Source organism: Staurois parvus, unplaced genomic scaffold, assembly GCF_062004578.1.
Source record: "Staurois parvus isolate SC_StPar_1 unplaced genomic scaffold, SC_StPar_1.0 ptg000176l, whole genome shotgun sequence".
Lineage (NCBI taxonomy): Eukaryota > Metazoa > Chordata > Amphibia > Anura > Ranidae > Staurois > Staurois parvus.
The window spans coordinates 2,509,871-2,532,514 of NW_028317972.1; the positions used below are offsets into that span (position 1 = coordinate 2,509,871).

The window sequence follows — 22,644 nt, forward strand, 5'->3', positions numbered from 1 at the left end:
TGCTGGGCAACACTGATGGATGACACTGTCGGGGGGCACTGATGGGTGGCACTGTTGGGTACTGCTGGGTACTAATGGGAGGCACTGCTGGGCACTGGTGGGTGGCACTGCTGGTGATCTGCTCTGTGACAGCTGCCGGTTATTGGCAGTCAGGGGCAGACTGACAACTCATGGGGCCCCCAGGCAATAGGGGATCATGAGGCCCCTGTGTCCTTGCCCAAACTCAAAAAAGCCTATGAAAAAGGTACCAGGGGCATCTCATGGGGCCCCCTACTGACCCTGGGCCCTAAGGCAGTGCCCAAGTTTCCAAATGGTCAGTCCGCCCCTGTCGGCAGTACTTTCCTCATGCTGTGACAGCGTGAGGAAAGTGCTGCCGACAACCAGCAACTGTATTTACTCCATGATCTGCTGTGTCATTGGACACAGCTGATCACGTGGTAAAAGACCACTGTGATTGGCCTATTACCTCATCACGTGATCAGCTGTGTTTGTAGGACACAGCAATCACGGAGATCGCCAGGTGCGCACTGCTGGGGTCGCACAGGCGGGTGCATTCTGGGAGGACGTCATATGACGCCCTCCCAGAACTGGATAACCGCGCTGTAGCCATCATTTGACTATACCACGGTTAGCAAGTGGTTAATTGAACAAGATGAGGTTAGAAGCTGATTGGTTTCTATGCAGAAGTGGGTCTTGATTTCAGGTCTGATTTTGCACTCTCCAGCTTTAGTAAATAAACCCCTTAGACATACACTGTAAATGTCTAACCATTCATTTTAATAAAGAAAGAATTGTAAACGTCTAAACCTTGTACGTGTAAGCACAATTACTTTAGATGTGCATTTTCTGCAGGATCTTCTGCCAGCAAGAACCTGCGTTCAGGCAGTAAATATGCATATTTCTGTGTGAATGAACTCTAATGCCTGATTCACACTGAATACGCACCGGTGTGAATGGGGACTTATAGTTCGTAAGGTCTATCTGTCTTGTGTACCAAACAGAAACCAGTCAGGAAAAAAAATATGAAGGCAACCATATTAGACCTCTCCTTCTATATATATAGGTTGTGTGCCTATAATATTGATCATCAGGTTTCCTATTCTGCAAGGGTGCCTGGTCTTGTATTTGAGTAATTGCATTGTGGTTGTCAGCACTTTCAAAGAAGGGAGGTAATACTGACAATCAGTTGTATTCAGTCATCTCAAAACCTACTCATTACTGCAATAAATACACATACACACACTTAAATATATAAAATATGGCAGCATGAAAACAAAGGATAGTGCACAGTATTCAGTACCCCCAGCAACCAATTAGGTTCCATCTCACTAATGTGAGATCACTAAGCGAAGTTCTAATGGGTTCTGAGGAGTTCTAAGCAGCTGCTATGGGTAACTGCAGCCCTTGATGAAAAGAATCTTGATATTAGGTTGTCCTCATCTCATACCTGGTGACGTAGAGGACGAGGTCAGCATGCTGGGGATCAAAGTCGCTTTCAGGATTGATTTTCCTGCTCCATTCACACATACTCATCAGAGAGGATGTGAGATTGTTGCTGATCTGGATCCTGGCCTGTTGGCATAAAGGTAAAGACAAATACGGTGATGTAAAACAAAAAAGGTACAGCTTTTTTTTTCTATAAGCTTTATGTATTGATACCTGCGATACTGTGCTGGATGTTTTTTATTTATACTTTATGACATTTAAACATATATAGCGTGGAAGTGTCAAATTGTTAATCATATACTTTGATGTGCATGCTCTGCTTTAATCCCACCCTCTATTCTTTGTGATAATCTGTTTACAGGCAGGATTTAAATTCTGCTAAAATATCTACACGTAAATGAATGTCCTTTTTTTATTATTATTACTGGCTGTAATCATATTTCTTTATCAATTTATCATATTTCTTTCTTTCTCTCCCTCTTTTCTCTTTCTCTCTCCTCCCTTTCACTGCCTTTCTGCCTCTCTTTGCCTTTCTTTAGCACATTTCTCTTTAGCTCCCTTCCTCTCTCTATTCCTCTTTTGTACTTGTTTGCTTGTTTTAGCCATCGCTAAAATCTAGCATCCCTAGGATCCCTGTGGAGAACTGCCTCTCAAAAGCCAGATTCTGCCCTCTATTTCTCATCCCCTACTACAGTGATTGCTGTGGTCTTCTGGGTACTCTGCCGGGCAGCTACCGTTCTGTATAGTAACCACAGTGGGTTGTTTGCATGGTAGTGCTGGCATTTACAGAATGCCTTGTATTTATTCCCATGACTACAAGCCATTATTTGATTGAAACAGATGAAGAGGCAAAGTGGTGATGTCACTGACAGTGACTGACAGGTAAAAAGGCAAAGGAGAAACTATGTTACACAAATTTCCCCATGCCAGCCACAATGTCCCCTCCATGATGAAAACCTCACCTCCGGCTCAGTGAAAATGATCATTTTTACCAGGTGAACTCGAATTGCAGCTCCAAGGGAGACATCTCTAAGCAGCTCTGCCCCCTGAAAGAGAATATGGCCAAGTTTAATATTAATTTATTGAGTAACTGGGTTTTGTTAAGAATTAATATCTTTATCAATCATTGCTTTGAGTCATTCAGCTTTAGCTATTGTGCTCTGTAAACAACTGGTATGTTTTAGGAAAGAAGTTAAAGTATAGCTCTATCCAAAACTTTTTTTTGGCTTTTACTTTGGAGCAGGAACAAAATGTATACTAAACCATTATTTATTTCCTTTAATAAAGTTCCTTTTTTGAAATAAGTTGTTGCAAACATTCACAGGCTTTATGGGAACCCTTAGTTATAGCAACTAAATCAAATTTCAGATGACATTTTTGCAGAACTGGTTAAATAAATACATGGCCAAAGCTCATTGCTTGTTGTGGTTGTTAATGGGTCACTCTGTGTACATACAATGTTTAAATTGGTAAGAATGTATCTCTCTGTGTCTTCCTGATGAAACTGATAGACATCATGGCCAACGACCACCAGAAGTTCCAGGTGTCTAACGCCGACAGTTGCTCTTTTTGTCAGTTGATGAGCTTTGTGGTGCTTCAGTGAATCTATAAAGCCGACAAAGGTCTGGTCACTTTATATTATTTAAGTATAACAGACATAACTGCAATTCCATATGTGGCTTAAGCTTCTCTATGGCACCAAGACACTTTCCACTTCAAAAAAATTGTATAACAGTTGCTACTGCAGCTTATTCAGTCTCAGTACCTGTGTGTGCAATATTTGCTCGGGACATTATATGAAGGCCCTGAAGTCCATGCCTCTGCAAAGAATTCCCCTTCTTTAGTGGCTGAACAAAGAAATTGTAAACGTCCATCATGATAAACCCACGCTGGGAAAATACAAAGATTACAAAAATATATAATTGTTATTAGCCAGAAAAAAAACAATGTAATTATTTGTCATGTAAAATGAATGCCACTATAAGAACTGTGTAAAACTGTCCCATTGACCCTAACAAAAAAAAATGTAATGCCACTTTAGTCACCATTAAATGAACGCAAGCATGCTAAAGCGGTTCCTCAGGCAATATCTTATTTTAGCATATCTTATGTGCTACTATACTTTGATAACTCAAGACCATTATTTCCCTGTCTGTTGAAAAAAAAACTTTTTTGATATCTCCACTTCCTTTAAGCTACCAGGTCTATGGTCACTTATCCTCATAGTTGAGAAGATATTCCAGAAAAAAAGTTCAGCTACCAACATGTACAGGAATTATCCCAATGGTTTGTGAGAATCTCAGGTATTTAATATCTCCTCTTCTATTGCAAAAAAAAAGGCAGATTGTGTTGGTTTGGTAAGTTTGGAGATCAGATGTGTGCATAGCTAGCCAGCTAGTGTTGACAGGTACCTCTAAACTCTTCCATCACTAAGACTTACCAGATGTCCATCACAGAAAGTGACCAGAGATTTCACCCCAGGAGGGTGCAGTGTGGTGCCTATTGACCTGCAGGACTTTGGGAATTGCATGAGGTGGTGAAGAGAAGCATTTAAAACCCGCTGTACATTGACGGGCCAGTACCCATCCTGGAATGTAAAGATAAACTTCCCCAGGTGTGAGTGAAGGGTGCACAGGGTGGCAGAGCACAGAGGGGTCCAGGCTGTGTCCTCACAGGTACATGTCAGGTTTGTCAATGCCACATCAGAGACTGCGGAGGAAGGAAAAGAGTGTTATGTTTCTGTCTTTAGAAGGAAAATTTAAACACGCTCTTCTCTGAATAAAATCCGACATTTTTACATTTAAACTGTCTCATGGCTTGTCTGCTGAGCAGCAATAACTGACATCTCGGTATGTTTTTTTTTGGAGCTGACTTCTCCCCCTTTGGTTGCTGGTATTTGTGAATAGCTCTTTGCCCATCACAGACCAACGTGGTAAAAAAAAGGTACCTAAAAAAACTAAGACTTTGTTCACTTTGTTTCCACAAAGTGCTTTTTTTAAAATATTGATATACACTATATTGCCAAAATGCCTTTAGTGCCTTTACACGCACATGAACTTTAATGGCATGCCAGGTTTAGTCCATAGGGTTCAATATTGAGTTGGCCCACCCTTTGCAGCTATAACAGCTTCAACTCTTCTGGGAAGACTGTCCACAAGGTTTAGGAGTGTGTCTATGGGAATGTTTGACCATTCTTCCTGAGGCGCATTTGTGAGGTCAGGCACTGATGTTGGATGAGAAGGCCTGGCTCGCAGTCTCCGCTATAATTCATCCCAAAGGTGTTCTTCAAGGTCAGGCCAGTCAATTCTTTCACCCCAAACTCGCTCACCCATGTCTTTATGGACCTTGCTTTGTGCACTGGTGCACAGACATGTTGGAACAGGAAGGGGCCATCCCCAAACTGTTCCCACAAAAGTGGGAACATGAAATTGTCCAAAATGTCTTTGTATGCTGATGCCTTAAGAGTTCCCATCACTGGATCTAAGGGGCAAAGCCCAACCCCTGAAAGACAACCCCACACCATAATGCCCCTCCACCAAATTTTATACTTGGCACAATGCAGTCAGGCAAGTACCATTCTGGCAACTGCCAAACCCAGATAAGTCCATTGGATTGCCAGACAGGGAAGCAAGATTTGTCACTCCAAAGAATGTCTCCACTGTTCTAGAGTCCAGTGGCGGTGTGCTTTACATCACTGCATCTGAAGCTTTTCATTGCACTTGGTGATGTAAGGCTTGGATGCAGCTGCTCGGCCATAGAAACCCATTCCATGAAGCTCTCTATGCACTTCTTGTTGTACTAATCTGAAGGCCACACAAAGTTTGGAGGTCTTTAGCTATTGACTCTGCAGACAGTTGGCAACTTCTGCACACTGTGCTCTTCAGCATGCGCTGACCCTGCTCCACCATTTTACATGGCCTACCACTTTGTGGTTGAGTTTCTGTTGTTCCCAGTTGCTTCCTCTTTGTTATAATACCACTAACAGTTGAACGTGGAATATTTAGTAGCAAGGAAATTTCATGGATGGACTTACACAGGTGGCAGGTACCAAGCTTGAATATACTGAACTCCTGAGAGCGACCCATTCTTTCACAAATGTTTGCAGAAGCAGTCTTCATGCCTAGGTGCTTGATTTTTACACCTATGGCCATGGAGGTGATTGGAACACCTGAATCCAATGATTTGGAAGGGTGTCCCAATACTTTTGGCAATATAGTGTATTAGGGCCAAGTATACAGTCTCTTTGAAACAGTTAGGGTGTTACTAAACTCAGGACCCTGCATTCACTATATCTGGTCTCCCACAGTACACAGAACATGGAAATGCAATTGTTTTAGCAAGTATAAACTACTTAATACCTTGTCTCATCAGCAGTACATAGTAGTCTTGTGACCTCTATAAGTGTCCAGCAGAGCACTGGCAAAGCTTGTCGGAGTAGTTTTTAGTCTCCTCTCCCTGTCCTATGAGGCTGTAGGACCCCTGACCCTCTGTCTGGACAGTGCTGATTGGCCCTGTGCTGATCACATGTACTCTCCCAAGAAAAAGAAAAAACTCTCTAGCAATACACACTAAACTGAGCATGTGCAGCTATCCCCCACAGCTGGGGATGAAATGGGAAATGTGGAAGAAGGGAAGGATCAAAGAAGACAGGATCAAACATCCTTTTTATACAATCTAGAGGATTAACTCCTTAGGTTCCACAATGTTTATAACAAGCATGCTTTACTGCACATACAGACTGATTTTACAGTTGTGAGTTTAGTAACACTTTAACTATGTTCGCACTTTGTTAACGTGCTAATACTAAAAAGGGGACTACGTTGATGGATGATACGATGGATGTAACACCCCATTTTATGTTGTGCATGTGATGATTGTACCTGTTATTATTATGTATGCTGTTCTTTTTCCAATAAAAAAGAATAAATAAAAAGAAAAAGTAAAACATTTTGGATAGAGTGTGGATGGATTAGAACACCTGTCAGTTATTTTCTGTTTGTGTCCCATTAGAGAGTTTCCCTCATTGACTTTCCCAGACACACAATAGGATTTAGGAGGAAATCTCTCCAATGTGAGAGGAAATCCACTCTTAGCTGTTACTGAAAAGTGTTTCCTGTCACTTTCTGCCCTGGGCAATGGTCACCAGAAGAAATAGAGAGGGTGAATCTCCCCAGCTGGTACACAAATAAAAACTTGACAGGGGTTTTATTCTTCTCTATCCAAAATTACAAAAAGATTCGCCTTAGATACAAATTAAAATCTAAACTCTCTAAAAGCAAAAATTTTAGATATTGCAACTTACCAGCCTTTTGATGCGGTAGCTGCATCAGTTTTCTTTTTTTTAGGCTGAGTACATTCTTTTCATGGAGAATGTCTTTGGGTCCAAATTTGCCATGATTAAAGTGAATCTTCTGTGACCTACAAAACCATTTTTCTCTTTGCAATAAAGGTGAGGAGAAGGGAGGTGTTTGTAGTCCAATTTAGGAGAGCAGCTTAGAGTGCTCCTCCATAGATACAGTGCAGAGAGTGAATGTTGTGATCCTTCAACAAGAAGTGCGTTACTGGCAGGATCACCATGCACGCAGGATGAAGCATGTTCTAGTTAGGTGCTGCCCCAGATGGGATGGTAGGGCTTAGTGCATTTTTGGCAAGTTATCTGTGAGTCCATGAAATAAAAGAATAAAAGAGGGACAGTGGTTCAGAAGGGAGATTCCCCAAGGAGAGCTGACAGCTCTAGAGAAAGAGAGACAATCGGGAAGCTGTACCCGTGAGTTGTACAAGAATGCCACCTGCTGCCATATTGCAGAAGGTCCTCTGTACCTGGGGTCCACCCCCAAAAACCCCAGATGCTGTGAAATGCCACTGATGGACCTTTAAGCCCATGGACTCTACCTTTTGTAGGTACCCCGGGGTAGCGCACAGCCTGAGTAGGATTATGGATTTAGGAAGAGACTGTGTCATACTGGACTCTGTACTGTCTACATTTTATTCAGTAAGGTGCTGAAACTTTGCCTTTTGCCTGGTCTAAAGTTACTCAAAGGGGTGTAATGCAAGTAACCAGCACAACTTTGCAATTAGTCTACAGCTTGGGTCACTAGCACACAGAGTATGAAGGACTCTTCATACTCCATGTGCTAGTGACCCAAGCTGTAGACTGCTGCAGGTTATATATTATTATTATTATTACATCGAGTTTATATAGCGCCAAAGGGTTTGCTCAGCGCTGTACAATAGGGGGGACAATACATGGCACAGTACAACAAAAACAGACAGCGTACGAGGGGTAAAAGGGCCCTACTCTTTCAAGCTTACAATCTAGGAGGGAGGGGGCGGTGGAACAATAGGAAGTGGCTGAGGGGGATGAAGTGGCTGAGGGGGATGAAGTGGTGGGAGGAATGAGGGAGAATGGCCGTTAGCTGAGGGTGGGGTAGGCTTCCCTGAAGAGATGGGTTTTGAGGGAGCGCCTGAATGTGGGGAGGGAAGGCGACAGTCGGATGGATTGGGGCAGTGAGTTCCAGAGGATAGGGGAGGACCTGGAGAAGTCCTGCAGGCGTGCATGGGAGGAGGAGACCAGGGAGCAGGATAGAAGGAGGTCCTGTGAGGAGCGAAGGGTACGGGTAGGGTGGTACTTGGGGATCAGGTTGGTGAGGTAGTCAAGGGCAGTGTTATGAACGGCTTTGTAGGTCAGGATTAGAAGTTTAAATCTGATGCGTTGGGCAATCGGGAGCCAGTGGAGGGAGAGGCAGAAGGGGGTGGCAGAGGTGGAGCGGGTGGTGAGGTGGATGAGTCTGGCCGCTGAGTTCAGGATGGTCTGGAGCGGGGAGAGCCTGCACTTGGGTAGGCCAGTGAGAAGAGAGTTGCAATAGTCAAGGCGTGAGATGATGGGGGAGTGTACAAGAAGTTTGGTGGTGCCTGGAGTGAGGAAGGCACGTATCTTGGCAATATTGCGGAGATGGAGCCTGCAGGTGTTTGTAAGTGATTTCACATGAGGCAGGAAGGAGAGGTTCGAGTCAAGAATGACGCCAAGGACTTTGGCTTGCGGGGCGGGAATGATAGTGGTGTTGGTGGTGTTTATGGATATGATGGGGGGGGGGGTGTGGGCAGGGGGAAAGACGAGGAGTTCGGTTTTGGAGAGGTTAAGCTTGAGGAAATGGAGCGACATCCAGTCTGAGATGTCGTTTAGGAGGTGAGTGATGCGGGCGGAGATAGTGGGGGTGAGGAGAGGGGTGGAGAGGTAAATTTGGGTGTCGTCAGCATAGAGGTGATAATTGAAGCCATGGGAGTGTATGAGTGTACCCAGGGAGGAGGTGTAGATGGAGAAGAGAAGGGGCCCAAGGACAGAGCCTTGAGGGACCCCAACAGAGAGGGGGAGGGAGGGGGAGGTGGCGCCATTGTAGGTGATGCTGAAGGAGCGTCGGGATAGGTAGGATGAGAACCAGGAGAGAGCGGTATCTCTGATGCCAAGGGAGAGTAGTTTATTAAGGAGGAGGGGGTGGTCGACTGTGTCAAAGGCCGCAGAGAGATCCAGGAGAAGGAGGACAGAGTAGTCGCCCTTGGCTTTGGCGTTTAGTAGGTCGTTAGTGATTTTGAGGAGGGCAGTTTCGGTGGAGTGTAGGGGACGGAAGCCGGACTGTAATGGGTCAAGGAGGTTATTGTTAATAAGGTGGGCGCTTAGGCGATCGTAGACTAAGCGCTCAAGGAGCTTGGAGGTGAGTGGCAGCAGGGAGATGGGTCTGAGGTTGTTGGGGTCTGCGGGATCCAGGGAGGGCTTTTTGAGGATGGGGGTGATATGTGTGTGCTTTAGGGGGGAGGGGAATGCGCCAGTAGAGAGGGAGAAATTGAAGATGTGGGTGAGGGAGTGGATGAGGGAAGAGGGGGGTGACCGGAGGAGTTGAGAGGGGATAGGGTCCAGGGGGCAGGTAGCGAGGCGGGCTTCTGAGAGGACCTTGACGACTTCCTCAGTAGTGACAGGGCTGAGGGAGTGCAGTTCAGGGGGGGTTACGGTGGGCAGGGCCTGGGGAGAGGTGGAGGGCAGTGCGGTTGTGAGGGCAGAGGAGGGGGGAGAAGAAGGGGTGACGGGGGAGGGGAGGCTAGGTGGGGAGGTAGATTGCAAGTTGACAATGTCCTTACGGATAGCGTCAATCTTGTTACGGAAATGGGTGGCAATCTCGTGGGCGGTGAGTGAGGTACTAAGTCGAGGAGGGGGGGGAGAGAGCAGGGAGTTGAAGGTGGAGAAGAGTCGGCAAGGGCAGGAGGAGAGGGTGTTGATTAGGTTAACAAAGTAGGCCTGCTTGGCGGCGTGGAGGGAGGAGGTGTAAGTGAGGAAGGCAGATTTGTAGAGGGAGAATGCGTGAGGGGACCTGGTTTTGCGCCACAGTCTCTCCAGTGCGCAACTTCGACGTTTGAGGCGTTTAGTGCTGTCATTCTGCCATGGTTGAAGCGGCCTAGGTTTGAAGATGCGTGTGGTTAGGGGTGCTAGAGAGTCTAGGGCAGCTGACAGTGAGTCGTTGTACAAGGTGGTGGCTATGTCAGGACATGATAGTGGGAGGATGCTGTCGTGTAGGCGTTCGGCGGCTGAGTGGAGGGGGGCCGGGTTCAGGTTGCGGAGATTGCGGCTGGTGATGGTTTGGCGTTTTTGGGGGGGGGAGTTGGGGGAAGGGGAGATGGAGAACGTGATGAGGTGGTGGTCAGAGAGAGGGAAGGCAGTGTTAGAGAACTGGTTGAGGGTACAGAGGTGGGAGAAGACGAGGTCCAGGGTGTTCCCTCCGATGTGGGTGGAGGATTGCATGTGCTGTGTGAGCGCGAAGGAGGAGGTTAGGTGGAGGAATTGGGAAGTGGCCGGGTTGTTGTCGTTGATGGGGATATTGAAGTCCCCGAGGATGATGGTCGGTAGCTCAGAGGAGAGGAAGAAGGGGAGCCAGGCGGCGAAGTTATCCAGGAAGTGGGGTATGGACCCAGGAGGTGTATATATGCTTGCCATGAGCAATGAAGGTGCAGTCAGCAAGCAGCCTGTCATAAACATGTACCTGTTATGGGTGGAATCTCCTCTAGCCATGAGTGAGAGTTGTCAGCACTCACTATGCTGCATTCTATCTTCCATAGCAACCGGAGGGGAACTGCACTGCAGAGTTCCCCATCCTGTACAGAGGTACGGGAGCAGGGGCGGACTGACCATTTGGAAACTCAGGCACTGCCCGAGGGCCCGGGGTCAGTAGGGGGCCCCATGAGATCCCCTGGTACCTTTTTCATAGGCTTTTTTGAGTTTGGGCAAGGACACAGGGGCCCCATGATCCCATATTGCCCAGGGGCCCCATGAGTTGTCAGTCCGCCCCTGTACGGGAGTTGAAGAGTTAAAGTCAAGTGCACATTGGAGCCCGTGCTATGTGCACGAAGGGGTTCCATGCTACTATTGGGAATGGTAGTGGTAAACACTGGACAGGTGGCTGTGATTTGTACTCAGCACTGCCTGCATATTTGCAAGCTACAGTAGCAATATGTACATTTGCACAGGAGACTAGAGAGCAACTGGAGAACACTTTTTGTGCAAGTGTACAAAGTGTATCAGTCATCTTTAATATTGAAGGCTTGCCTTAAGCTTGAGTATTTCCCCATAGCAGCCTTAGTCTTGTCCCAAGGCATTGATGACACTTTAGTATAGGTATCCCATGTGTAGGTGAGTGACCCTGTCTCAGGTGCCTAGCGTAGCCAAGAAGAACCCACCTCGGGGGTAGTCCTCTTATGTGAGCTAGATTTGGCACTCAACGAATTGGTAAACATGGAGGAATGGTCCACCACCATCCGCTTATACCCTGCCTACCCCTACAACCGGGTGAAAATAAAGAGAAAAAAAGACTGAAAAAGGAAACTCATGCGGCAATATGTAAAGAATGGTAAGCTGCAAATAATACATTCTTATTCTTAGTTGTTGGATTTAGATTATGTGATCAGGTAAATAGTTTTAGGTTAGTAATTAATGAAACATTGAGCAGCTTCTGCATTCACAAATGGTTCTTGAGAACAGAATCCCAGCACCAGACGCCTGGAGCCAAGAACAAGCATTTCATATTATGTTTCCACAGTCAGCAGTCCTGCTGTGTATACAGTACAGGCAATTAGAAATCATTAAATTTCACATCAGAATAGCTAAGTGTAAATGGATCCAAGGTCATGTTGTCACATCAGTGTACCTGAGACATTTTCTGTGCCAAAATACGAGAGAAGAGCCTCAGAATCCAGCGTCTTCAAGAACATCTAAAGACATGCAACACTGTTAAATGTGGGGGTTCAGGAGTGTCTTGTGAATAATATTTTGCAGATAAATATAAAGCACATAAATACAAACAAACAATAATTCTAATAAGGATAACAATTGCATTTAGGACTGATTCACACCAAAATGTGGTTCTAGGCACGTTTCCCATACCACAGTCAAAATGCACTGGCTTTACGATCTGCTGCAGGTACCAATACAATGTTAATGGCACCCCATATGCAGATGCAGTACCATGTGATTTGGTGCATGCACTACCTTTTGTGCGATCTGGTGTGATTTTCAGCATAAATGAATGAGCTGCATATTCGCATTGCAATGGAATGCACAGGAACGTGGAATGTGTTCCTATGCGATTATGGTGTACACTGGCCCTTGAACATCAATGGCAGGTTTAAATTTTGATTTGTCTGTAAGAAATTTCAGGGAATCCATGCAAGTGATGTTGATGCAGGGATCTATCGCACTGCTTTATTTTATTCTGATAGTGGGATTCCTTCCCCAACAAAATACACAGATTAATGCTGTTGATACAATGGCTAACCAAATGTTAATTTTTCAGCAGGACCATTCCACAGATAGGGCTACACACAGGCCAAAATGTATCCGGTTCCTACTGAACTAGCGAAATGTTGATACATGTATGCCCTCTTTTAGTACAGTGGCTTACAGCAAAGGTATGTCCCCAGTTTGAATCCTAGCCAGGACAATATCTGCACAGAGTTTGTATGTTTTCATTGTGCTTGCATGGGTTTCCTCCAAGTACTCTCTCACGCTCCATAGAAAGGCAAGTCAATTATCTCCTGTGTGCATGTGAGATAGGGTTCTTAGATTGTAAGCAGGGACTGATGTCGATGTATAGTATGAAAAGGGCTGTGTACACTTTTGGCACATTATAAATGCCTATAATAACTAAATTAGTTGACATATTTTACACCAGGCTCTTTATGTTTCAGAGGCAGGTTACTGGACAATCCAGCATTACCAGCAGGTGTGATCCAGGATCACCAGATAGGACAGAAGAGAGTGGGTATACTAATGTACTACAGCAGGGGTCTCCAAACTTTCCAAACAAAGGGACAATTTACTGTCCTTAAGACTTTGGAGGGGCTGTGATCAGTGCGAGTAGAAAATGCCCTTGGAGTGAACAGTGCCAAAGTATGGAGACCACTGCACTACAGCAGTGCCTGGATTGAAAAACTGTTCCTCTGTTCCTTGTATGCATCCCCAAGTGGTGCTAAATGGCAGCTGAGATAAGAAATTATTATTTTTAAGAAATCTGAGTAAAGTTGCAGCACAAAAGCCATAACAAATGAGAGCATATATCCTGCTCTAATAGAAACAGCTTCAAATTGTACTAATAAGAAATCTAAAAATACCCCAAAACTTAAAATATTACACAGATGAACGACATACAAATTAAATACCACTTTACTGCTGCTGGAATACATTCACTTTTTTGGGCACCTTTAAATGTAACAAACTGCTTTACGTTAAAAGAATCCAGAAGAATTAAGTTACAGGTTTCAAAGGCTAACTTTATGTATTTATGTTTACTTTTATGTTTGTTTAAATAAAATGCTATTTAAGTTAAAATAAAATCATGTGAAAACTAAATGGTATATCATACATGCCCTACAGCAAAACATGTATTTAAAATAGTAATGCATGTTTGACATGTATTTGGCATTTATAATCTGTTTATTTTTAAAGTAACTGTTCTTAGCACAATTCTTAATTTTAGCTAGTGATTCCATTCTCAAATAGTAACCCTCTTAAGGCCAAAGTTTAAAAGACAAATTTGAAAGCAGGGGTCATATTCCAATACCCTGCTGTACAGCCTGGAATGTAAACACACACCATCAAAAATCCTTATTTAAATAATACAAACTTGTACCTCGGTGGTGTCCCATGGCACGCAGCCCCCAGGGGAGAGCACGGTAAATGCTAACAGCACCAGTACAGACTGGATCATTATTTCCAGAAGGGATGATGCTTCTTGTATTGTTGGTGTCAAGTTTTCAAGGATAATACCGAGGCCCAGGAAAATAAAATACACATTCGGTGGTTGATTAATGACAGAGCTAGAGGGAGGGGATACATAAAGTAAGCAACATGTGGACAGAGGGCTGGACACAGCTATCAATACCATAGAAAGGCAGCTTGCACAACATTCTGCAACTCTGCAGAACAAAGGAACCAAAGAAACATGTAAAAAAAAAAAATACAATTAAAAAATAAATAAAATAAATATATATATTATTATTATTATTATTATTATACAGTATTTATATAGCGCCAAAAAGTTTGCTCAGCGCTGTACATTATAGTGGGGGACAGTACATGAGACAATACAGTATCAATACAATACACGAGGGGTTTTGTGTATATATATATATATATATATATATATATACAAAATAAATAAATAAACAAGCAAACAAATATACATTGCATATGTAAAAAAATAGTACTACTATTGGTGTTTTAGGCAGACAGGGTCTAACATTACTGAAGTTAAATTTTGGTTATCCTTTTCTATGTTATTCTATGTTACTTATTTTTGTTATTTTTCCTTCTCTTTTTTCGATTTGTCACCCACTCTCTTTTGATTATTAACTTTTTTGTCTTGCTGACTTTTTATTTCCCCCAGAATTACTCATTTTAGGTCCTGAGCTGCTATCAGTGTACATCTGTGCCTGCTGTGTCTACCTTGATCAGTTCATGATCAGCATGTAATAACAGTAGATATGTCTGTACTATAGTTGGTAGCTAACTTTAAAAGTTAGATCATTTTTTTTGTGTAGAGAGCTTACCGGTCTGTCTGCATTGTGAGTATATTTGGTTGGTATGTGGTTTCTGGAGATTTGATTTCCTGATTTTAAAAAATGAAAATTTATTATTTTAATGCATGAAAAGGGCCCAAAATACACTTCGATATCAAACACGAACTTACATTTTTCCAACTCTCCTTTTAAAGAAAACATCTTTAAAACCAATCAAACCAAAGTACCTATTTAGGTGTCCGTTTATGAACCAGCGGTAATAGATCGCTGCTCAGTTCTCCGGCATTCTCGGAGAACACAGTTCTCCTGTGAATGCAGTTTATGAAGCAGTTCTCCGAACGAAGGGAGAACGGTCTCCAAACGCTGGAAAACGGTCTACAAACTCTGGAAAACGGCTGATTTTACTATAATCTCGTGAGATTACAGTAAAAGATCAGTTTACTAAACAGAGGTAAATTATCTCTGCTTAGTTTGCGGTCCCTCTGATTCTCCAGCTCTGGGCTGGAGAATCTGGAGGGAGAACACAGATCTCCAGTGAAGGGCTGACATGATCTCCTGAGTGTCATAAACTGTGAATGACCAGAGAATAGCTGAGATCCGTTGAATCACAGCTATTCTGTGTGTCATAAACGGACACCTTAGTAAAGTGTATTTTCTCTCCATGTTGCAATAGTTGTGCTTTGGTGCTCACAGTAACATAATTGTGGACCAATTAACTACCAAAATGAAGTGGGGGCATCTGACTGGATCATCTCTGGAGAACTGATACAAATCATCTATGTACTATGCAAATCATAGCAGAATTTTTAGCATATAATTTTAAATAAACCAATTACACATAAAATAAAAAGTTAGCAAATCCCCCTCAAAAAAAAAAATCAATAATATGAATAAAAATCCTACATTTATGTCTGCCAAAAAGCGCTTTAAAATAAATCTTGATAAACTGATCTGTCTGGATTAAATTGTATATATGTATGTATGTATATATATATATATATATATATATATATTTATTTATTTCATTTGTGTTATAAAAAGGGGTTGAAAATATGAAACAATTACACAGTACAAGTGGGGACTAGATTTAACATTTCTAACAAAAAGAAAAAAAACATTAAAATGCAAAAGTCCATCTGTTATAAAGAGGCACCTTAATATGTATTTTAATGAATCCAGATATTGACATTTCTACATCTGTGCTAAATTTAGAAATGTTTTTTAGCATTTAAGTTTATTGAAGGTTTTGTGCTCAACAAATTATATATAGGTATAGATAGCAGAAGATTACTACAAAATCTAAACAGACATTGGCACAGAGCTTAGTCACATCTGAGGACCATCAAGCAGTGTATCATCTGTGTAATATATATATATATATATATATATATGTATACACACACACTATATTGCCAAAAGTATTGGGACACGCCTCCAAATCATCGTTGGATTCAGGTGTTCCAATCACCTCCATGGCCACAGGTATATACAATCAAGCACCTAGGCATGCAGACTGCTTCTACAAACATTCGTGAAAGAATGGGTCGCTCTCAGGAGCTCAATGAATTCAAGTGTGGTACTGTTAGTGGTATTATAACAAAGCGGAAGCAACTGGTACAAGATCAACTCATAACAGCCACGTAAAATGACAGTGTGTAGAGAGCTTCATGGAATATGTTTCCATGGCTGAGCAGCTGCATCCAAGCCTTACATCACCAAGTGCAATACAAAGTGTTGAATGTAGTGGTGTAAAGCACGCCGCCACTGGACTCTAGAGCAGTGGAGATGTGTTCTGTGGAGTGACAAATCACTCTTCTATGTCTGGCAATCCGATGGACGTGTCTGGGTTTGGTGGTTGCCAGGAGAACAGTACTTGCCTGACTGCATTGTGCCAAGTATAAAGTTTGGTGGAGGGGGGATTATGGTGTGGGGTTGTTTTTCAGGGGTTGGGCTTGGCCCCTTAGTTCCAGTGAAGGGAATTCATAAGGCATCAGCATGCCAAGATATTTTGGACAATTTAATGCTCCAAACCTTGTGGGAACAATTTGGGGATGGCCCATTCCTGTTCCAATATGACTGCACACCAGTGCACAAAGCAAGGTCCACAGAAACATGGATGAGCGAGTTTGGGGTGGAGCAACTTGACTGGCCTTCATAACCTGATAGAACACCTTTGGAATGTATTATTGAATCTGATTGGTGGCTAAGTGAAACACCTTACTCCTGACATTTGTGTCAGGCCATTTATGTGTGGGAGGCACCAGGCAGAATGTTCCAGCACCACATTAAAGCGGAGCTCCACCCAAAAGGGAAAGTTCCGCTTTAAGCCTTTGTCCCCCGCTCCCTATTAAGGATTGGCACCTTTAGGGAGTGGGGTGGGTACCTGAATATGACAGGTACCCGCTCCCGCTTTCGCTGTGATCGTCTAAGGCAATCGGAAGCGGAAGTTGTCCTCCCCCCTTCCCTCCCTGTAGTCTTCTTGGACATATGGCAGATCCCAGAAGACTATGGGGCCATTCATTTCTTCATACGCATTGGGCACCTGGCTGTGCCCACGCTAGAGATGCCAGTGCCAGGGAGAGAAGACGGCCGGTGAAACCAGCCGTGATGAGGACATTGCTGGACTGAGGGACAGGTTAGAGCCTGTAATTTAAAAGTCAGCAGCTACAGTTTTTGCAGCTGCTGACGTTTATTTTATTTTTTTCAAATGGAATGCCGCTTTAAGGTTTACTGATTACTGAAAAATTATTCTGGCATACACAGAGACAACAACAACATCTGGATGAAAAACTTAGATAACCAGCAGAAGTACTTTTCTCAACTTGTAATTTTCAGTTTTGGTTGGAGTTTACCATTAGCCATTCTTTGGTTTAATTTTATTATTCACCTGATTATGCTTTACATGTACATTTTATAGAATTTAATATATATCTGCTTCATTGTGATGTACCCCTCTTTATTTTGATTTTACCTCTCATAGAGCTGACTGCTCTATTATTATACATTGTTGCTTTATATATCATCTAAATGCACATCTAAATCACAGCAGGGATCATTGTAATCTCCATTTATTACAAGTACGTATGTTATTAATGCTAATATCCTGTGTCTTGCAGAACTGATGCTTGGTGTTGTTTACTGTCACTGAGTGGCCAGACACCTACAGTACATACGATATGTCTCACCCATCGGCTGGGCTGTTTAGCATTTTTGGTTTTGTGGACATCTCTGTACTTAAAGTCCAACTTAAAAAAAAAAAAGCTGGCAGAAATGAGCAGAGGTGTGGATTTCAGAAAATTGTGATATTAATTGGCAGAAATGGAGAACAGCAGTCATATACAGGAAAGATGGACCACACTAGAAATGTACAGCAAATCCATTTACAGTATACAGAGGACATGGAAAAGACCTGGGGGACAAAGCACCACTCCATATAGCAATCTGGAGAACTGTTTGTCTTTTTAGGGCAAAATCCCTTTTTCACCACTTAATAAATCTGGTGAATTAGGTGAAGCACCACTGACTTCCATCACTTGCACTTTGAGCAAGCAAACATTCTATTTTTTTCCTTACATGTGATTAGGTAATCTTTGCAAAGTGCTGTTTCACCACATTCACTAATCTAAGGGAAATTTCCCTTGCAAAGTGCAAATACCACCTTAGCTTTGTAAATATTTCAGTTTTCAATTGGTTTGTATCTACTGTGTAATGAAAAAATAGCAGCATAGTATGGCAGCCACTAGATGGTGACAACGTACTAGAGTTTACTATCCTCAAGTCATTCACAGCTGTAAAATAAAGCTTAGTTGCAAGCACAAACTATATTTCTTTAACTTCCTTTCCTTACGTCCTTTTTATATTTTCACAATATAACATCTTGCTCTTCCTCCCCTTTCTCTTTTTCAGATCCTTCCTCTCTTCATTTTCTCTTTCTTACTTCTTCACTTTCATGCTCTTTTCTTTCCTCCTACAATTTATTTTTCTTCCTTGCTCTTTCACTTTTATTCTCTCTCTCTCTCTCTCTCTCTCTCTCTCTCTCTCTCCCATCCTTCCTTCCTCCTCCATTTTCATCCTTCCTCCCTTTCTGCCACCCTTCGTTCCTCCTCCACTTTCATCCTTCCTCCCTCTCTGCCACCCTTCGTTCCTCCTCCACTTTCATCCTTCCTCCCTCTCTGCCATCCTTCATTCCTCCTCCACTTTCATCCTTCCTCCCTCTTTGTCATCCTGCATTCCTCCTTCACTTTCATCCTACTTCCCTCTCTGCCATCCTTTGTTCCTCCTCCACTTTCATCCTTCCTCCCTCTCTGCCATCCTTCAATCCTCCTCCGCTTTCATCCTTCCTCCCTCTCTGTCATCCTGCATTCCTCCTCTACTTTTATCCTTCCTCCCTCTCTGCCATCCTTTGTTCCTCCTCCACTTTCATCCTTCCTCCCTCTCTGCCATCCTTCGTTCCTCCTCCACTTTCATCCTTCATTCCTCCTCCAGTTTTATCCTTCCTCCCTCTCTCCCATCCTTTCTCCTCTCTCCATCCTTCCTCCCTCTCTCTCCCCCACCCTTCCTTCCTTTCCCCCATCCTTGCTTCCTCTCTTCCATCCTCCTTTCCCCTCTTCCATCCTTCCTCCTCCACCTTCATCCTTCCTCCCTCTTTCCCATCCTTCCTTCCTCTCTCCCATCCTTCCCTTTTCCTCCACTTTCATCCTTGCTCTTTCTCCTCTGCCCTTTCCTCATCCTTTCTCCTCTACTTTTATCCCTCCTCCCTCTCTGCCATCCTTGATTCCTTCTCCAATTTTATCCTTCCTCCCTTTTTCTCTTCCTTCCTTCCTCCTACTTTTTTATCCGTTCCTTTCTCCCTCTCTCCCACCCTTCCTTCCTCCTCCATTTCCATGCTTCCTTCCTCTCTCCCATCCTTCCCTTTTCCTCCACTTTCATCCTTGCTCCTTCTCCTCTGCCCTTTCTCCTACCTTCCTCTTCTGCTTTCATCATTCCTCCCTTTTTCCCATCCTTCCTTCGTTCTTCACGTTCATCCTTCCTCCCTCTCTCCAATCCATCCTTCCTCCTCTATTTCCATGTTTCCTTCCTCTCTCTGATTTTTCCTTCTTTCTCCACTTTCACCCTTCCTCCTTCTCTCCCATACTTCCTTCCTCCCTTTCTCCCATCCTTCCTTCCTCCTCTACTTTCATCCTTCCTCTTTCTATCCAATCCTTCCTTTCTCCCTCTATCTCATCCTTCCTTCGCTTTCTTCCTTTCTCCTCAACTTTCATCCCTGTTTCTTCTCTTTCTCGCCTTCCTTCCTATTTTCCATCATTGCTTCCTCGTCTGTCTTCCTCCTCTCGCATCCTTCCTCCTCCACTATCATTTTCCCTCCCTCTTTCCAGTCCTTCCTTCCTTCTCCTCTTTCATCCTCTTTCAGTTAGACATTTTTAGGTCTCTCCAGAAATGTTCAATAGGATTCAAATCAGGGCTCTGTCTGGGCCACTGTAGGACATTCACAAAGTTGTCCCTAAGCCACTCTTGTGTTTTTTTATTCTCTCTTGTTTAGGATTGCTGTTATATTGGAAAGTGAACCTTTGGCCCAGTCTGAGGTCCTGAGAGCTGTGGAATAGGTTTTCATTGAGGATATCTCTGTATTTTGCTCCATTCAGCTTTCCCTCAACCCTGACCAGTCTCCCAGTCCCTGCTGGTGAAAAAAACCCACAGCATGATGCTGCCACCACCATGCTTCACTGTTGGGATGGTAGTGGGCAGGTGATGAGCGGTGCCTGGTTTCTTCTAGGTGCTTTTTTTGCAAACTCCATGTGAGCTTTCATGTGTTTTGCAATAAGGAAAGGCTTCCGTTTAGCTAATCTGTCATAAAGCCAAAATCAGCGGAGGGTTGCAGTGCTGGTTGTCCTTCTGGAACTTTGTCCTATCTCCACACAGGATCTCTGGAGCTCAGGCAGAGTGACCATTAGGTTCTTGGACACCTCTCTTACTAAGGACCTTCTTTCCCAATTGCTCAGTGTGCCTGGGTGACCAGCTCTTTGAAGAATCCTGATTGTGCCAAACTTCTTCCATTTGAGAATTATGGAGGCCACTGTACATCCGATTAGCCCATCCAAGTTAAATAGCACAGGTGACCAAATCTCATATTGTGGCTATTGTGTCTTGACAGCTGCCCCGCTGGCTGTCAAACTGGATGAACAGTGCCTGCACCTCACTGGACTCAACCGCTGTAGGACTGACAATTTTCCGACCAACGTCTCTTTCGATATTTCAGTTGACTGATGTCATGGCCCAATGGGGCCACCCACTAAGTAATGTAAGGATAGCTTTACCGTAATGAATTGAGCTAGCCTGGTATTACCTTTATTAGCTAGATCAACCTCATCCGTACCCTTCTCTGATTTAGATTCACTTTGCTACTGTGGCCCTAACTTGAGGGAAAATCCCTGCCAACTGCTTTCTTTTATCCAGTGAGAACTAGTGGTAATGTGCGTTGGTGTTCTGTGGTGATATTCATTGTGATTGATAGATATGTCAACCTTGGAGAGCAGTTTGTAGGCTGATAAGCAAATGGCACCAGCTTCAGCAATGGATGTGTCAAAAACTTTCAAGGGGTGTAGCCTAACCACTTCCCATTGGAGGTACGCTTATATGCAGCCTCTTGTATCAGATTACATTATCCAATCTCCGAGACTTATATTTGTCAATTCCCAGGAGAATTCACGCCATCTTGGATGCCAAAGGCAACCCAACACCATATTAGGCAATGATTTTATTCTTTTACCTGGTGTTTCCATAATTTTGTCCAACCCCTGTATGTGGGCGTATACACAGTGGCATGCATAGTTTCACTTTTTTGTTTGCAGAGCTTAATAAATAATTTTGTAAATCAACCACATTAAGGGTCGGTTCACACTATAGAAACACAGTTCAAATGCATTCCAGATGTGTTTTTGCACGCACGTTTTTGATGCGTTCCAGTGCGTTTTTAATGCATTCCAGTTAATTTTTCCCCCTCTCTTTTTCTTCAATTTAAATAGGGACATGTGCATTCCAGTGCGTTTTTGGTGCATTTTTGAAACATTTTACTGTGTTCCAGTGCAGTTCTGTGCAGAAAAAATGCAGCAAGGTCTACTTGTTTTTCTGCAAATGGAACGAACTGGAACTGCAAGCACTGATGTGAACTATGACATTGACAACCATATAACCTACTTTCTGTGTGTTTTGGATGCAGAAAAAAAGCAATTGAAATGCATGTAGTGTGAACTGGCCCTTAAACAGTGCACCTTCTGGGCCACTGTTTAAACCACTGAGAGTACTCTCTAGCTGCTAATCTACAAATCTTATTTGATAAAATAAGTCTTGATACTTATTGGCACTATTAGAATTCTCACTATCAAAGTATCAAATTCTGCTGATGAACACAGGGGCCAAAGCTATAAATAGACTAAAAAGCAACCCAACATGTAAATCATAATAATAATTAGAAAAATATGTACACGTCCATGGCAGACACAATGCTTTTCTATGTAGTAGATGTTGATGTGGCCTAACCACACTTGACACAATAATGAAAATACATAGTTTAGGTCCTCACTGACATTAGGATTTAGGATTTTCTGCTGCAGAGACTGATGTGAATGGATCAGCATTTCCTGTACAGCACTGTAGAATATGTCAGAGCTATATAAATGTATAAATATAATAGAACAGAATATGACTATGATGATGTCATTAGAGTGTAAGCTCCTTTGGTGTAGATACTGATGTTAAAGTGATTGTAAATGCTAACTTTTAAAAAAAATGTAAATTACAAACACACTTACCTGCTCTTTGCAATTGTTTTGAACAGATCAGTCCCATTTCTCCTCTTCTTGGATTCTCCACCAGCTGGCTCCTCCACACTGTGGAGTGCCCCCATAGTAAGCCGCTTGCTATGGAGGCACGTGTGTGTGCTTGCTCCTAAAGCAGCTCTGTCTGCCCATTAACACACAGTGCTGGCCCGGCCCCGCCCCAGCTCCCTCCTCACTGGCTGTGATTGACAGCAGCTGGAGCCAATGACTCCTGCTGCTGTCTTTGAGTCAATGAGCAGGGAGAGAGCAGAGAGTACCTCTGCTCTCATGCAGATCTCTGGATTGAGATCAGGCTGAGGTAAGTATA

General features: G+C 43.3%; 1 protein-coding gene across 1 annotated transcript in view; it reads right to left on the bottom strand.

The window, feature by feature from the left end:
* The window catches only part of ADAMTS13 (ADAM metallopeptidase with thrombospondin type 1 motif 13), a 106,965-nt gene extending 84,560 nt beyond the window's left edge, over positions 1–22,405 (bottom strand). The window contains exons 1-8 of the mRNA XM_089677077.1: positions 22,311–22,405; positions 13,614–13,800; positions 11,634–11,697; positions 3,887–4,155; positions 3,212–3,335; positions 2,903–3,051; positions 2,409–2,492; positions 1,448–1,572 (exon numbers count right to left, since the gene is read on the bottom strand). Coding sequence (XP_089533203.1) covers positions 1,448–1,572; positions 2,409–2,492; positions 2,903–3,051; positions 3,212–3,335; positions 3,887–4,155; positions 11,634–11,697; positions 13,614–13,800; positions 22,311–22,405 — 1,097 coding nt within the window. The remainder of the gene's footprint in view (positions 1–1,447; positions 1,573–2,408; positions 2,493–2,902; positions 3,052–3,211; positions 3,336–3,886; positions 4,156–11,633; positions 11,698–13,613; positions 13,801–22,310) is intronic.
* Positions 22,406–22,644: the final 239 nt, after the last annotated feature.